At 54.2% G+C, this 17,058-nt stretch overlaps 2 protein-coding genes across 2 annotated transcripts; both read right to left on the bottom strand.

Annotated features, from left to right (window-relative positions):
• Positions 1-689: 689 nt before the first annotated feature.
• On the bottom strand, positions 690-13,314 carry IL4I1 (interleukin 4 induced 1). The gene is given in 9 exon segments (XM_006878199.1): positions 690-1,572; positions 2,183-2,319; positions 2,508-2,576; positions 3,792-3,993; positions 4,478-4,590; positions 5,145-5,383; positions 9,019-9,063; positions 9,066-9,105; positions 13,309-13,314. Coding segments are annotated over 9 exon segments (1,734 nt in total).
• Positions 13,315-14,459: 1,145 nt separating this feature from the next.
• NUP62 (nucleoporin 62kDa) lies at positions 14,460-16,028 on the bottom strand. The gene has a single exon (XM_006868222.1). The coding sequence runs from the start codon at positions 16,026-16,028 to the stop codon at positions 14,460-14,462; it is 1,569 nt and encodes a 522-aa protein (XP_006868284.1).
• Between the last annotated feature and the right edge of the window lie 1,030 nt (positions 16,029-17,058).

Genomic DNA, 17,058 nt, shown 5'->3' on the forward strand with positions numbered 1-17,058 from the left:
GCTTCCTGTCATGCATCCCTCCATGCCCAGGGCCCTCCTCTCTCCTGATTAGTTGGTTAATTAAACTGACACTTCATAAGACTATTTGGCCCTGTGTTGATGGGGACAGTATGCTGGCACATTTGCAGGGACTTGGACTGGGCAGGGTGGTGGCTCCTGGTCCCCTCACTTTGTAGACCAATGCTGGTCACCAGAAATAGCCATTCTCTGACCACAGAACTCCAGGTAAGGGAGGCCTTAGGGGCTGAGGAAGTTGTGGGTATAAAAGTGGGAGGGGCACTTGGAATTTGGGACTTTTGGAGGCGTGAGGAAGGCGTCCTTGAGCCAGGGCCACCCAGTAACTGCTGAAACACATCTGGGTCACAGCCGAGGTGTCAGTGCCCATGGGACGGGACGCTTTAGACTCCAGGGACCCTGTTACAGCCTTGAGTTCTGTGTGAAAAAGGCTCGTGGCATCTAACCCACTGCCAGCTGGCTTTTCAGGGACTCGCATCTAGATCCGCCCGTGCCTTTCGCCTCGTCTCGGCCTGTGGCCCTTTCTACCCCTTGCCACCTATGGAGCTCTGTTCTGCAGGGAAAGGGGGGCAGCTTCTGGGGTGCCTGGGTGAAGCCTGCGTACCCAGGCCTCTGCTCTAGGCAAACTACGCCAGGGAGGAGCCTGGGCCATGTGGGGTTTTCCCACAAATACTTTAATGCTGGGCCCCCTTGTGGGTTGTGTGCTCAGTAGAGACCGATTTATGCGTCGGATTTTGAGTGGTTGAGGCCTTCTGGACCAGGTGGGCGTGATCGGCCTTGTGCCCAGACTGGCTGTGGCTGTTGATCCTCATGGCTGCCCGCAGAGCCGATTTGACAGCTGTCTCCACCCAGCCATGTGGGAGGGCAGTGTGCTCGCCAGCAAAGTATATGCGGCCATAGGGCACCTCCCAGTTGGTGGCGTGCCTGTCCTCCTTCTCCGGGTGCCAGAGTATGGGCGGCTGCACCACGAAACCGCCTTGGCTATACGGGTCCTCCGCCCAGCGCTTGACCACGCCGCTGCCATCCCACAGCCGGTAGACGATGGGTCCGTGCAGCGCCTCCACGTCTTCCAGCGCCAAACGCAGCGCCTCGTCAGTGCTCAAGCCGGCGAAAGGCGCAGACGCGTCCGACCACGTGTACGAGGCCAGCAGCAGCGCGCCCTCTCCTGGTGGTGGGTAGTAGATGACACGCGACGGGCGGTCGGTATTCGAGTGGCCGCCTTCGATGTGCTCCTCGCGCCAGAAAGGCCGACGGAAGCTCAGGTAGACCTTGGTGGCTGCCACGTAATGAAGGGCGCGCAGGGCGTGCTGGCGCTTGTTCGATAGCGGTGGCGTGAAGGAGATGCGCCGCAGTGCCGGGCCACTGACCGTCAGCAGCACCATGTCAGCGTTCAGCACCTTCTGGAAGTGGGCCCCGTGCGACGTGGAGACGTGCACATGCACCTCATGCAGCCCTTGTTTCACCGCCACCACCGGCGTGCGCAGCAGCAATGGCCCTGACAGCGAGCTCAGCAGCGCACGCGGCAGCAAATCCCAGCCGCCCACGATGCGGCTGTACCTGGGTGTGGGGCAAGAGGTGACCCTGGTTTGTAGTATTCGCCTTGCCCTGTGGGCCAGCCACTTCCCTAAAGCCCCATCCAGTGGACCCACCCCTCCAGGCCCACTGCCCCAGCACCCCTACCCTTTGCTTTTGTCCACTCCCTTGGCCTTGCCCAGTTTTGGTTTTCACCTGCCCATCCCCAGCGGCCCTGCCCAGCAACGTAGCCCATTCTTACTTCACCTGCCCAGGTACTTCGAATTCCACTCCTCACAAGCCCCGCCCACTCCGTATTTGCCTATGGGCACCTGCCCATACCCACTAGACCCACCCACGCGCATAGCCCCCTCCCAGACCCCGCCCACTCCTAATACGCTTGTGAAGCCAGAAAGCAAGGGATAGTGTTTCCCGCAGGCTAATAGGTTTCTGGGCCACCTCCTCTTCGGGTAACCTTTCATCTCCAGGTCCTCTCCAAAAAAAAAAAAAAGGGGGGGATGCTAGGTGGTTGGAACATCACTGGAGCACCGCCCCTTCCCGCCCTTGGCTCCGCACTCCAATCCGGCCCACCCATTTCGTCTGCTACTTGTCCGATTGGTCCAAATCTGCCCCGCCCTTGCTACCGCCCCCTTACCGCTTCTGGTCGTTGAGGCAGGTGTGGGCGCGCAAAGCCTCCAAGAAGCTGAGATAGAAGAAGCCGTCCTTGGACATCGTGTCTCCCAGGAGCCGCACGGCCGGCTGGCTCAGATTCCCCTTCCCGAGGAGGTATTCCTGGGGAGTGGGCGGTCTCAGTCCTCCCTCCCGCATAAAACTTGGGGTCACCGAAGCTCAGGGAGGGGCCTGTCCAGTCCTGGATCGTGCCGGGAGGCAGTGACCTGGGCCGGGGGTCCGGAGCAAGCCCCCATGGTGCCCTCATGTGCTCCTTTCCCGGACAGACAGCCGGTGGAGGCCCCGCTTACCAGGAGTGTGTGCCTTTCAAACGTCTTCAGTGCCCATTCACAGCCCAGTGTCGTGAGATCTTTGAGGGACTGTGGGGATCAAGTAGCAGGTGCTGAGCTTCAGGGCCGCAACCCGGCTTCCCTTTCCAGGGTCTGCCCCCGGGCCTTTGCCTCTGCAGTGCCCTCAGCCTCATCCTCCACCGCTACTCAAATGGCACTTCTCTGTCACCTTCATCCCCATCCAATGTGATTTTGCCCACTTCTGTCCTAGACTGAGCCCTGCTGTAAATGTGACAGCGTGCCCTTGTGTCTTCCCAGTGCTCAGTGAATACTGGTTACCTGGATCGTTGTGGAGTGGAGGGAATATGACAGCCCCCCCCCCAACCTGTCAGTGCTGTCAGGGGTGATGATTGACAGGGGATATGGACAAGGCTTCCTGGAGGAGGGGACTGACATGGAGCTGGGTTTTGAGGAATGAATAAGAGTTTTCTGAATGGTAAAAGGATGTCCAGGTGGAGGTGAGTGAGAGGGTGGTCCAGCAAGTGTAAAGGCATGGGAGTGGCATACTGAAGGAACACAGTGAGTAGGAAAGAGGACAGAGTTGGTGGGTTTCTCTTGGTAGAAACAAACATTTCATGAGGAAGAGAAGATGAGGCCAGAGGATTCAGGGCTGAGACCTTAGGCTGAGGGGCTGGGCCTCGGCTGTGAGGCACTGAGGAACCCTGGGGGATTTGAGTATAGCAGTGCTGGGTATGAGGAGACCCCTCTAAACCATTGAGAGCCCTTATGGTATGGTGAGTTAAACACTGAGCTAACTGAAAGAGCAGCAGTTCAAACCCATCACCCAATCTGAGGGAAAAAGACGAGGCTGTCTGCTCCCCTAAGGAGTGAGTCTTGGAAGCCCTAGGGAGCAGTTCTATGCAGTCCAAAAGGGTCACTAGGAGTCCGAATCGACTTGATGGCAATGGGGTTGGTGTTTTGGTTTTGGAGCCATTGAAGGGAGGACTGGAGGTTGGGGAGGAGGCAGACAGACACAGGTCTGGGTTTCAGGATATGGACTGAGGAGACCACCAGCTTGTAGGCCAAAGCTTAAGGCACAGGTGCAGAAAGGTGGGGTTGCTCAGGGGCCACGTGTGAGTGTGAGAAGGGGAACAAGGGACAAAAAGCTAATGAGGCTCAGGGATGGGGGTCAGCAGTGCTCATGGGGACATTAGAGACTGAAGAGGTGGTGCAGGGGACCAGCACGTGCTAGAGGAAGGGCTACCAGGCCAGACTGGCTGGAAGGGGTCTGGGCTGGCCACCTACCCTATTGAGGGCCATCTGGTAGATTTCCTCTGGTGAGTGGCCCTTCTCCCTGGGGCGCAGTTTGTAGCCCAGCTTCTCAGGCATCTTCTCCACCACGTAGTTTCGAAGCTTCACTCCATTCACCTCTGTCCAGGTGTTCTCGTCATACTGGATGAAGTGGGTCAGGTTGAGTCCCAGACTCTTGCAGAGCTCATGGAGGATTCTGAGGGCGGGAGTGAGGGTGGGTGTGGGGGAGAGTGAGTGGTGAGGGAGGGCTGGTGAGGGTGAGGGATGGGGAGGGGGTTTGGGGAGGGGGTGGGAAGAGCAGACCTAGGATGGGTTCCAGTGGGGATGGAGTCAAGGGTCTCTCCTGTGTGGGGTTTGGAGAAGAGCATGGGTAGCTAGGGATGGGATGTGGAGCTGGCCATGAGGCTGAGTGGGGATTGAGTTGGGGTTGGGGACAGAGCTTGGGTTGGGGAGGGGAAGGGCCCTGGATTAGTGATGCCCCCTGGCTCTGGAGTCCTGGGGGAACTTTGGGAAGGGCCAGGTTAGGTAGGTTGACTAGAGCCCAGGAAACATTGAGCTGGGGATTCAGGCAAGAAAGGAGACTGGGTCTAGACCTGAGCTGGGTTGACATTTAGGCTGACATGGACAGGATAGGGATGGATTGGGTTCTTGGCTGAGTCTGGACGGAGACAGGGGGGCACCTGTGTGAGCTGGGCATACGCATGGCCCCCAGCTCCCCGATCCAGCCTGTCTTTGCATCTCGGTAAGTGAAGATTCGGCCCCCGATCCTGTTGTCTGCTTCCAGGACGGTGACCTGAGGGAGGTGGGCAGGCCTTCAGCGACTGCCGGTGCTCGCCCGCCTTCCTGCCCACAGAAGCTCAGACTTACAGCTGTGGGGAGTGGAGAGGCGAGCATAGAAAATGTGGAGCTTCCCCGGCCTTCAGCAGGAAGGCTGCTGCCTAAGATGCAGAGGGACTTCCAGATTCAGCCAGTGGGGAGATTTCCCCATAAGCCTCTGCCCCATTCTCCTTCTTGGGTTTTAGTTAAGATCTCAGGAGGGGCTTCCCATTGGGTAGTTTCCATCTCCACCAATGCAAGGTGCCCCCAGGGGTTAGAGGATGTTACAAGAGATTTCCAGTGGGGGTGTAGAGTCTGAGAATATCAGGGTAGACAGACACCCCCCTCGAGGTCCCAGGCTGGAGCAGGAGTTTTGAACCTCAGTGAAATGCCCTCCCCAGACCATGGGGATAGAAGAGTCCTGTCTCCCCATCTCCCACCACTCCCACCCTTCTCTCTGGGGGACGGGGGGCAGGTTCCTGGCCTGCAGTAGGAAGGACGGGAAGGTAGACTGCCAGCAGTACATTTCACCTTGTGCCCGGCGTCGCTGAGCACCTTGGCGGCCACCAGCCCAGCCACGCCAGCCCCGACTACAATCACCCTCTGAGGCCTGGAGGTCCGGTTGAGGCCCAAAGTCATGACTTTGAGCAGCTGCTCATAGTCAGGGTCCTCCATGCATTTCTCGAAGGGGTCTTGGTGGTGGGCGGCCTTCTCGGTCAAGGAGGCCACCAGGCAGAGGAAGAGCGGAACGAGGACTAGGAAGCGTGAAGCTGGAGGAGGAGGATGGGGTCAGTGTGTGGAAGGAAAGAAAGGGGGTCCTGCCCTGCCCATGCCATGCCCCTCATCCACTTACTCACCCCATGGATCCATGACTGTCTGGTGGGAGATGGCATGTGGGGTGGAGGAGAAGTGAAGGCCACCATGAGAGGGGACTGCGTGCCGCCCCACCCTTGGCCATGCCCACATCTCCCTTTCTCTCTGGACACACATCCCCCCAGAGCCTCCTACATGGACCCAACTCCCCTCCTCTGCCTTTCTCCGCCCTGTCTCTGTCCCACTCTCTCTCTCTCTGTCTTTCTAGGCCTCCTGGTCTTTGTCTTCTTTCTCCTACCTCCTGACTTTCTGTCTCTGCTTCCCTCCTTGTCCCTTGGCCTCAGTCCCCAGCCATCTCCCCTCTCTTCATCCACCATCTCCCATGCCCCTCCATCCTGTCTCCTGGGCTCTCTGCCCACCCCCCGCCTCCTCTACCTCTTCTCTCTGCAGACAGCAGCTGCTCTCTGGCTTCTCTGCCCTCAGCTCTGTCACAGGATTCCCCTCTGGTCCCTAAGCTGGCCCTGCCCAGCCTTCCCCTCCTTCTGGGAGTGGTCTGGGGGAAATGAAACTGCTGTCCCATCCTGGGTTTGGAGCTGGAGTCTAAGTGAGGCTGCAGGGGGGTGGGAGGATGAGGAGGTGGAGGAAGGAAACCAGTCTATTTTCTTCTCTAGCCCCAAATAATTCTGGGGGTGGTCAGGAACCCTAAATAAATGCTTAGGTAGTGGTGCCAACTCAATTCTGTACCCTCTCTGCCCCTTGACTCTTGGGAGTGGGGGTGTTTTGTTCTCAGTGTCAGCTGTGGCTCCACCCCACTCCCTCAGACATTCTGAGCCTCAGTTTCCCCATCTGTCAAATGACCAGCCTGCCTGGGGACTGAGCCTGGTGCTTGACAGCTGGGGGCTTTAAGAGATTCCATGCATGAGTCAGGTACTGCCCTCGGTTAGTACCTGGTGTCACTGTTGGGCACTGTGATGTGGGTTCTGACTCAGAGCTAGACCCCCTGTGACACAGTAGAACGGCCCCCCTAGAGCAGCTCCTAGGCTGTGACCTTTCCTAGGACTTTGTACCTGCCCATGGCAACGCCAGTTGTTGCTGCCACCCAGAGAGTCCTGGGGGGTGTCAGTGATGGGTCAACCCAGCAGGTGGACTTGTTTGTCCTACAGAAGGTCAACTTCATCCAGGTCCCCCCTCCTAAGGCCTTTCTCCCAGGGAGTTTCTTTCCCTCAGTGAAGCAGAGAAGGTAGGGAGAGAGTGTGTGGTGTCATAGTAAGGAAACTTCTGGAAGTCTCCACCTGGGACAGCAGGGCCTCATAGCTTTGGGGCCTTTGGCCAAGGGGTGGAGAGGACTAGGTGGAGAAGAACTTGGGGAGATTTTTTTTTCAAGGGGAAGGGGGCTGAGGAGTTGATGAGGTGGCGGGGGTGCTTTTCTGTAGCAACAGTAGTTAATATAAGAAAGCACCAAAGAAGATGGGAAATCCAGAGGGAAGCTGGGAAATCCCAGCCACAAGCTGAAAACAGATGTGGTTTGCTGGAGGCTGAACATGCGTCGGAGAGCTTTAAATACTGGAACAGGAGAGCGAGACCAGAGAAAAAGGAAATAAAATGAGAAGACTAGACAGAGAAAGGAAAGTCAGACTAAGCGAAAACGGAGGGCGGGTGGAGGTAGCCCTGAGCTCAGGACTTAACATCCATTATGACTAATCCTCTGTTGCCCCACTGACATATGGGAAAACCAAAGCTCAACTATGGCAAGTGGGGGTGGGGGGCTCGGAGGACGCTGATGCTCAGGGAAGTGAAAGGTCTCAGAGCCCAGGCGGGGGCTTCCGTGGCAGACCCTGCCCTCCTTGTCCTCAGCGGCTTGTACCATAAACCCAAGAGACATCCACTGCTATCGATTCCATCAGTGGGCTTGTAGGCCACAGTAGAGCAGCCCCCTAGGGTTTCATCATTCTCCTGTGGGGCTGGTGAGCGAACCGCTTTCCTTTCAGTTAGCAGTCCAGCGAGTCAATTCGGACTCTGGTGACCACGACTAAATAAACCTTCGCGGGATCAGATGACCTCATCTTTCTCCTTAGGAGTGGCTGGTGGATTTGAACTGCTGATCTTTTGGTTAGCGGTCCAGTGTTGATACTACTGCACCAAAAGGGCTTTGACCCTCACCTTTGGTTGGCTGATTGGGTGCCACCAAATCAGTTCTGATTCACAGTGAGCCTGTATAGGATTTCCTAGGCTGTAAATATTTACAGGAGCAGAAAGTCTCATCTTTCTCCTATGGAATGACTGGTAGATTCGAACTGCTGACCTTTCAGTTGGACCTACGAGGCTCACTCGGAATCCACTGCACCACCAGGGCTCCTCTTGACCATAGAAGGCTTTACTGGCAATGAGAGTAGATCTGGTTGGGTTCCCGTCGGCCCTCACTGCGCTTGTGTGTCTGAGAGTGGCGGAGGCCCGTGGTGAGGAGGTGTCCAGGGAGGAACAGAGGTGAGGCACACCTGAGGACATGACCGGGGCGGGGGGCCTACAAGGTCTGGGGCTTCCCCCTAATCCAACAGATACGTTTGCATCAGTTGATTTCCTGGTTTTATGATGGAGTTTCTAGAAAAATGAACCACTTAGATAAAAATGGTCTTTTGTGGGGACAGGGGTGAGGGAAAGAAACCTTACCATTTGGTTTGCTTCTAGGATAAGTGGTTTGGTTTGGAGGTTGGCCAGTGATAGATCTATTGGGGGCTAAGTCACATCAAAGCAGAGGTCATGGAGCCCCTGAGCCCATCAAGGCAGCTGATACTGATGGTGCATGGGTATTGGGTCAGTGCCATACATGGGGAGTCATCAGCCTTTGATTCCATTTTCCCATGTACTCTGTGAGGCTCCTTTGTATGTTGTTGGGAGGTATTGCGGATTATGAGTTGGGCTGCTAATGACAAGGACAGTAGTTCAAATCCACCTACTGCTCTGCAGGAGAACGAGGAGGCAGTCTACTTCCATAAAGATTTGCAGCTTTGGAAACCCTCCGCAGTGGAGTTGCCGGGAGTCGGAGGGGGATCCACGGCAGAGGGTAGGGTCTGGTTTTTTATGGTTTTTCTTGTAGATAGGCATTGCCAGGCCCAGTATGACTCAGGAAGACATCATGTGACAGTTGAATTGCCCCACAGCATTTCCTAGGCTGCAATTTCTGGAGAAATACTGGGTCACCAGGTTAATTCTCCCTCAATCAGGATGTCTGTGTTCGTTCAAACCACTGACCTCGTGGTTGGCAACGGAGCGCTTAACACTTGCACCACCAGTGTCATATACAATATACACACATAAGTACATACATATACTTTCCGCACCAAAGACCCTGAGTGGTCGGGATTAAAACTGTCTCAGAGGGACAGGGGCTGTCCTGGGGAAGGGCCCAGCTGGACATCAGAGGGTCTAGTTCTGGGATGTGGGAAGGCCGTGGAGCACAGAGGACATACTTACTTTGGGACTTCTGATCTTTGGGTGACCCTAGGATGGGGTGGGGGGAGTCCAACCCTTTCCCCAGAGCCCTCTGCCCACCCCCCCCAGTCTCTAGGACCTCTGGGCCCTAAGGGACACTCACTCCATAGCCGGCTCCAGGGTGCCCTCGCTGCTCCCATGGCCTTCCTCTTAGCCCGGGACAGATGTCATCATTGGGTGATGGCTTTGTCTAGATGCCCGTGTCAGCGCAGAGGTGCCAGGATACCTGGGTTGGGGTTAGAGCAGTTGGCAGCCATGGAGAGAGGATCAAACATACTCCATTCATAATTTCTACATGTATAATTCAGGGACACTGACTACCTACTTCTCCATGCGCACAGTCTCTACCACTAACCTAACTCTCCCTGCCCCGTAACCTTCTCATTCATCTGTTATAGATGAGCTGTTGTTGGTTTACACGCAGACCTTGGAAATACTGTGGTTCGGTTCCAGGCCACTGTAATCAAGTGAAAGTCACCGTCAAATGAGTCACACGAACATCTTGGTTTCTCACTGTCTAGAAAGGTGATGTTGACACTAAACTTGACGATTCCAGGTGCAACTGCACGATGAAAAATCTGGAAGTCTTGTGTGAATGACCACAACAGGCAGAGACACACGAAGTGAGTACAGGCTATTTGAAATGTGTCGACAACCTCGCTTCATGCAGGGTCACCACACATGTTCCACTTGTGACAAATGGAATGATCTGCAAAGCCAAGAAAGTGAGGTGTGCCGGTCACAGTGATCTAGGCCAGGGGTGGGGCCCATGGCCGCATCAGGCCCTTGAAATCATTTGGTGCAGGCTGCCTTGCAGTTCCAGCCATCACAGTTGTTGTTGTGAAGTGCCATTGAGTCCATTCTGACCCACAGAGACCCTGGGTAGGGTTTCCAAGGAGCAGCTGGTGAGCTTGAACTGTCAACCTTGCAGTTCAAACGGCTTTGCAGTCTGGTGCATTAGCCCACAGCACCACACGAGGGCTCCAGCCATCACATTAGGGGTGAGTTAATTAAATATCTGACCAAGTACAACAGGCTGATTTCTAAGTTGATGATTTTGTTTGGCCCATGAATGATGTTATAAATGGGCAGAAAAAAGGTCCCCCACTCCTGATTTAGGCAACGGTTCTTTATTAATTGAACCAGATTGTTGTTTGCAAGAGCTTTTTATGATAGACAACACACATCTTAAAACAGTTGCTGTTAAGTGCTGTTGAGTCGCTTCTGACTCATAGCAACCCTATAGAGCGTTTCCAAGGAGCAGCTGGTGAATTTGAACCACCAGCTTTGCTGTTCAAGCTAACCTGGTGGTCCAGTGCTCATGCTCACTCAATTCACAATAAACTTTAAACCAGATACTGCCAGTGGTCGCCTCTCAGCCCATCTTGTTTCAGGTTCCTCCTCATCCACTTTGTCCCCTTACTTTTGGGATTATCTTAACGCAAACCCCAGCCATCCTATTATTTCATAAGTGGGGACTTCAGGGCATTTCTATAGAGCAGAGGCTAGTCAGCAACCTTTTTCCATAAAGGGCTGGAAAGTAAATCTGATGTTTTTCGGGCCACAGGGTCTCTACAGTAACCCTCAGCTCTTCCTCTGCAGACAGAAGTGTGCAAATGAAAGGGCATGGCTATGTGCTAACAAAACTTTATTTACAAAAAACAGGATGGCCAATTTGCTAACGTTTGTTCTGAGAGCTAAGAACTTATTTACAAATAAATAAAGACAATACCATTATTTTTTAAAACTGGAATCAATCCATATTATTATTAAATCGATGGTCAAGGTTTCCCCTGATGGTTTCATAATTTTGTTTGGAATGGTTGGTTTCACTGAATCAAGATTTAAAGCACATATTTTGTGTATCTGAGTGATACTCTTTGTTACCACTTACGGTTTTGGCTCAGTGGGTTTGGGGTCTGTCTTAGTACCAGCCCCGTATGTGACCCCATAGAGCTAGTCTGAGAGAGTGGTCTCTTCCTACCCTTTTCTTTGGTGGTCATATGGGTTAAGCAGACATGGTGTCTAGAGGCAAGGTGGGATGAAGCAGGGTGTCCAGATGAACCTCTGGCATTTGAAACAGCGACAAATTGTGTAGGCCTGGAAGTGGGCTGGGGTGGGGTGGGGTGGGCCCACTAGGAAGTGGCTAACGTCTGGAAACACTTGTGGCTCCTAAGAGTGGGGGATTCCTCTGGAAGTTTCTGAGAACCTGAGAGCAGCCTTTTAACAACACAGGGTTGGCTGAAACCTTGGGGGTTGGGCAGTGGTGTGCTGGAGCTGGCTCGTACCAGTTTGGCAGAGGACATTGATTGTTCAAATTATAAAAATAAAAAATAAAAAATAAAAAATCACCAAATGTATGTCAGAGTATAACTGTAGCAAACTAGGGTTTTCTATGGCAGATATTTTGGAAGTAGATCACCAGACCTTTCTTCTGAGGTGCTCCTCGTTAGCAGTTTGCATGTAACCTGTTTGTACCATCCAGGGATTTATAAAAACTTAGAATTAAATACATCTTTATTAAAAATAAAGGCAGTAAAATATTCAAAATTCATCACTCTTTGCATCTGTCACTAGATTCCTGGTGTATGATTTGCACTGGTCACTTAGAATCAGCCAGGTGAAGTGTCTAATACACCATGGAAACTGCCAAGCATGACAGTCTCCCCTTGGAGTGATGGCTGCTTATCATCTACCAGCACACCACGACTTAGGGATTTTTGTTGCAACATTATGGCTGTTCCTTGCTCTGGAGCAAACTGTGCCCTTTGGAGCAGGGGAGCCATCCTTAGGGGAGGCGGGGCATGTTACTTATATATTTTTTGAGATTCAAAGAACACTGAAATCAAATCAGGAGCCACGCTTATCCTTACAAGGGGAGAAGAAATGCAGTAAGAGCTTACTGAGGTGGGGGTCACCTTTAAAAGCCTCTGATGCCAAATTGAGTCACTTTGGTTGTCTTCATACTAATGAGGAAGAGCTTAGGGAGAAGCCATTTGTCTGGTTGGACAAGGAAGCGCATCTGTGTTTTCTTCCTAGAAAGGGAAACTACAATTACAAGGAAGCCATAGTGTGAACAGGGCACCCAGCTGTCTGTGGTTAAGGTTGCAATAATAAAGACTCCTCCCTGGCTCCCCCAGGACCCTAGCTATTCCTCCCATGAGGCAACCATCCCAATTTATTATAATTACTTGACTTCTTCAAAGTAGGGTTCTCAGGACCCCTTGGGAGTGTGAGAAGAAAATAATTGCAATGTTTTAAATGTATGATTTCCTCAGGTTTTACCTGCAAAATAGGAAAGGAAACCCAAACCAGTTGCCACCGAGTCCATTCTGACTTGTGGCAACACTGTGTGTATCTCAGAGAACAAGTGTGCTCCAGAGGGATTTGGTGGCTGGGGTTTTTGGAAGCCCGTTACCAGATCTTTCTGCCAAGGTACTTCTGGGTGGACTCAAAGCACCAGCCTTTGTTAGTAGTCAAACTCTTAACCATTAGTGCCACCAAGGAAAAGAACTATATAAATCCGTGTTGGAAGGAGTATAGCTGGATTGCTCCTGAGAAGCCAGGATAGTGAGACTTCGTACATATATATTCTCAGGAGGGACCAGCCCCTGGAGAAGGACATCGTGTTTGCTGAAGTGCAGTCAGTGAAGTGAGATGGGATGACACAGTGGCAGCAGTAATGGACTGAGATGTAACTATGAGGGTGGCACAGGACTGGGCAGGGTTTTGTTCTGTTGTGCACAGGGCCACTAGGAGTTCGAACTGACTTGATGGCACCTAACAACAAACACTATAGACACACATACACACTGGAAATGTGTGCTCCAAAAAAATCCTTTTCTCTGATCCTATATGGCCTTTGTGTGACAGACTCACCTCCCCGCTGTGAACTGTTCAGTGCCAGGTAGGACTTACTGCTTTCCTGGGGGCTAAGATCTTTCCCTGCCTCCTCCCTCTGGGCAGAGGGGTCTATGGGTCATGGGTAAAAGTTCAGGATCCCTCAATAGCACATAAGGGAGGGCCATCACTGTGGGGAGCAGAGAGGAAGCTGCTGGGAAGATTGAGATTGTCCTCCTCTAGCTCCCCCCAACCCCGTGGCTTCTGTGTGGGCAGGGTTCTGGGCCTCTTGGTGACTAGGAAGGACCGGGAACCTCCAGGTACTGGTTGTAGACACCAAAACATGTAGCAGGCACCACTTAGCAAGAGGCCCATGGGAAACCTGGGTCTCATGCCGTTTATGCCTGCCAAGAGCTGGGGGGCCAGAGGAAGGGCACCCTTAGGGTGCTGTCTGGAACCCACCAGCTAGACCCAGGTCGTAAGAGAAAGCTGCCAAGGCCCACTGCATCAAGCCAGGTCTGAGGCATGCGAGGTATCACCATGTACTAGGTACCCGCATCCTCAAGCAGAACATCACCCGTGATGGGGTCACCCCTGTTGTACCATCAGCACCCCTTCCCTTGGTTAAGCAGACCCCATTTGGTTACCTGTTAGCCTGACTGATGTCTGGCTTAATGTTTGTTTCTGAGTCGCAGGGAAATGGCGTCCTTCGGGGCTGGCCTGACTGATGTCTGGCTTAATGTTTGTTTCTGAGTCGCAGGGAAATGGCGTCCTTCGGGGCTGGGGTCTTTTGGAACCTACTCCTCTCTGACCCACAACCTTACCCGCCTGACACTCACTCATTCACAATTGCTTTTTTGTTTCACAGTAAACTGACTTTATTGAGAACACAGTTGTGACAGACATTTCAGGAACAGCAGTGACACACACCACCATGGGACCAGGCTGGCCTCACTCATGCTAACTAACCAGGCCCACTTTACTCTTTGGGACATTCTGAAGCAGGGTTGTGGTCCCTCTGGAGATGGGGAATCACTGGAGCAGGCACATTGGTTCATTTGACAACACACGTGATGGGTACAGAGATGAGTACATACCGGTCCCTGGCCACAGGGGCTTACAGTCTAACAAGATGCCAGAGGAGCAAACAGCTCAGTGTGCTGTGAGCACCACACCGCAGGACGGCCAAGAGAGCTTCCTGGAGGAGGTGATGACGAGGGAGCCCCGTAGACCACAAACATGTTATGTTGGTCAAACACAGTGGGTCCTTGCCTCAGGACTTTTCTGGGGTCCCTCCTCTGACCTGTCCCCACCTCCTGAATTCTAGATCCTGCCATCAGTCCCTTGTAGAGATGGACACATCTCACCCTCTGAGAGTGGAAGTGAATTCAATGTTCATTTTTTCCTCACTGCACTCGGACTTCACGTTGATCGGTGCTGGCCACCTGACAAACCCTGGAGGACCTAGACTGGCTTAGAGGTGAACGTGGCTGCGGTGAGGACAGGTGTGTGTGTGAGAAGGTGGGGGAGGGGGTAGGTGAACAAAGCACCAACAATACACCCAGGGCCCACACTACTGGGGTGGCTGCCAGAGTCACACCATGCAACGGTTTGCCCAACAGCAATTGCTGGAAAGAAAGAAAAAGGAAGAAGCGAACAGGCAAGCCTTATATTCTGTAACCCCGCAGCACAGCCTGGGCGCCATTAGTCAAAGGCGATGCGGAAGCTGCGCTCCTGCTCCTTGCGGCGGCCCTCGCACACCTTGCTAGCCTCTTCCACCCGCCGCTGCAGCAGGGCTGAGTTCTGGTCTACCCACTGCAGTGAGTCCATGTGGGCGTTGAGGATCTTGCAGATCTGCTGCAGTGGGTCACTAGTGTCGGCAGGGCCCCCGGCCGTGTTCAGGTGTTCGATGATGTCTTTGAGGTCCTGCGCCATGCGCTTGAGCTGCGCATCGATGTTCTCGGCCAGTTTGTAGGTTTTCTCACGCTCCTCATCGGCGTGCTGCAGGTAGATGGTGCCGCTCTGCTCCTTGGCCGCCTCCTCCAGCGGACTCAGCAGGTCCTCCAGTTCCTTCTGCTGCGACAGGATGAAGTCGAGCTCCTGGTCCAGCCGCTTCTGGTCCAGCTTCACCTTCTCCACCTCGCGGTGCAGGGAGGTGATCTTCTCACCGTTCTCGATCAGCGTGCGGTCCCAGGCGTTGACCTGTGTGGCCTGCTGCAGGAAGTGACGCTCTTGGTCCTCCAGCTCCAGGCTCCACTTGTTGATCAGGCTCTCCAGCTGGGCGTAAGTCAGTGTGGGGCTAGTGGGCGCCCCCAAGGCTGCACTGGAGCCTGCTGGAGTGGTCCCTGTGGTGGACACGCTGCTGGCCAGCCCTGTTGGGGCCAGCGGTTTCAGATTCAAGGTGAAGGTGGTGGCGGCGGTGCTGGTGGTGGCCGTAGTGGTCACAGCAGATGCACTGGAAGCGGCTCCGGGGGCCTTTAAGCTGAAACCCAGCCCCCCAGCTCCAGAGGCAGCGGCTGAGGTTGCAGGTGGGCAGAGAGAGAGGCTGGGGCCAGCAGACGAGGCCGGTGTAGTGGTGATGGAGGTGAAGAGCGTGGGTCCTGCGCTAGTGGCGGTGGTGGTGGGCACGGGAACAGCTGGCTGCGTGGCCCCGGCTGCGCTGGCTGCTGGTGTGGCTGGCATGAAGGGTAACCCAGCTAGGGCTGCAGGCTGCGCAGAACTCCCCATGGAGGTCATGCTGAAGCCGGAGGTTGGGGCCTGCACTGAGCTCCCACCAGTGAGGGAGAACCCTCCTCCTCCTCCAGAGGAAGTGGTGGTGGTGGTGGGCGCAGGGGTGGATGTGGTCGAGCCGAACACAAAGCCTCCAGGTGCCGCCTGGCCTGAGGTGACGGCGCTGGCCATAGCATTGGTGAGGGTGCTGCCCAGCCCAAAGGCACTGGGATTCACTGTGGCCTGGGGAGCTGCAGAGTTGCCCAAGTTTAACTTTGGGGCATTTATGCCTAAGGAAATCCCCGTGCCTCCGGAAGCAGGAGTTGCTGCCCCAAAACTGAACCCTGGGGCCTGAGTTGCTGGCGTCTGAGTGGTGAGTGAGAACAGGCTGGTCGAGGGGGTGTTTGTAGCTGGTTGGGTGGGTGCCCCAAAATTAAACCCACCGGTGGCAGGGGTGGGGAAAGAAAACCCAGTAGCAGGGGTGGTGGTGGCCGTCTTCGCAGGGCCAAACGTGAACCCGCCTGTCGGGGCCGCCCCTGTGCCTCCAAAGTTAAACCCGCTCATGGCTCCGGCTCTTGGTGGCAGCAGCTCCCAAAGCAGATCCGGCGGCGTCTGCAACCCCGGGGGGTTTTCTAGGGCAGAGGAAGTGACATGGTCAGAGGACAACTGGGGAAAGACTACCTCAACGGCACATGGCGCCCAGTGTGGAGGGATGCAGCAACCTGGCCTTTCTCCTGGTCCCAGGCCTGTTGAACCCAGGCTGGGGAGGAGAGGACCCAGATATCCAAGCCTGCACCCGCCTCCCTGTCACCCAAGGAGTCAGACGCCAGGCACTGCTTTCTCCGTTTAGAAGGCAGACCTGCCTCCAAGGGAACAGACCACCGCTGAAGCCTCCAGAAGGGAACAGCCTGCCTGCCACCTCAGTGCTTAGCCCTGGTAGCACTCTGCTGCTAACTGAAAGGTCAATGGTTCAAACTCACCCTGTCACTTCACAGTAGTAAAGACCTAAAAAGATGACAGCCTAGGAAACCCTATGGGGGCAGTTCTACTGTCATATGGGATTGCTATGAGGCGGCATCATGCCCCTGTGCCTCAGTATCCTCATTTGAAAAATGGGGGTGTTAACAACAAAAAGCAGGTGATAGGCAGGGGAAGTGTGTGTGGAGACCACTGCCTGTCTGCTGGTTTGTTGTACTGCACGAGTTTGCATGTTGCCGGAAGCTATGCTACCAGTATTTCAAAGGCCAGCAGAGAGTCTCCCCTGGTGGACAGGTTTCAAGGGAGCTTCCTAAGGTAGACTAGGAAGCAAGGCCTGGCCATCTACTCTGAAAAATCAGCCAATGGAAGCCCACAACAGAACTCTGCCTGATATGCATGCAGGCAAAACAAACCACCTAGGTTGGAAGGTTCCAAATGCAGTGGCCACAACAGACTTGAGCATGCCAACTAGGGGGCGGGACCGGGCAGTGTTTGCTGTATACGGGGTCACCACGGGTCGGAGTCAACTCAACTACAACTCACAACCACCTGTTTGGGGAAGAAGCCAAGAGATGCTCAGAGAGCAAGTGGACACCGTGGCAAGCTGTCTTTGTGA

The sequence above is a fragment of the Chrysochloris asiatica genome, unplaced genomic scaffold (genome assembly GCF_000296735.1).
Source record: "Chrysochloris asiatica unplaced genomic scaffold, ChrAsi1.0 scaffold00116, whole genome shotgun sequence".
Taxonomy (NCBI): domain Eukaryota; kingdom Metazoa; phylum Chordata; class Mammalia; order Afrosoricida; family Chrysochloridae; genus Chrysochloris; species Chrysochloris asiatica.

Excerpts from the sequence above, each read along its gene's own strand:
- NUP62 (XM_006868222.1), bottom strand. The coding sequence starts at position 16,028 with ATGAGCGGGTTTAACTTTGGAGGCACAGGGGCGGCCCCGACAGGCGGG.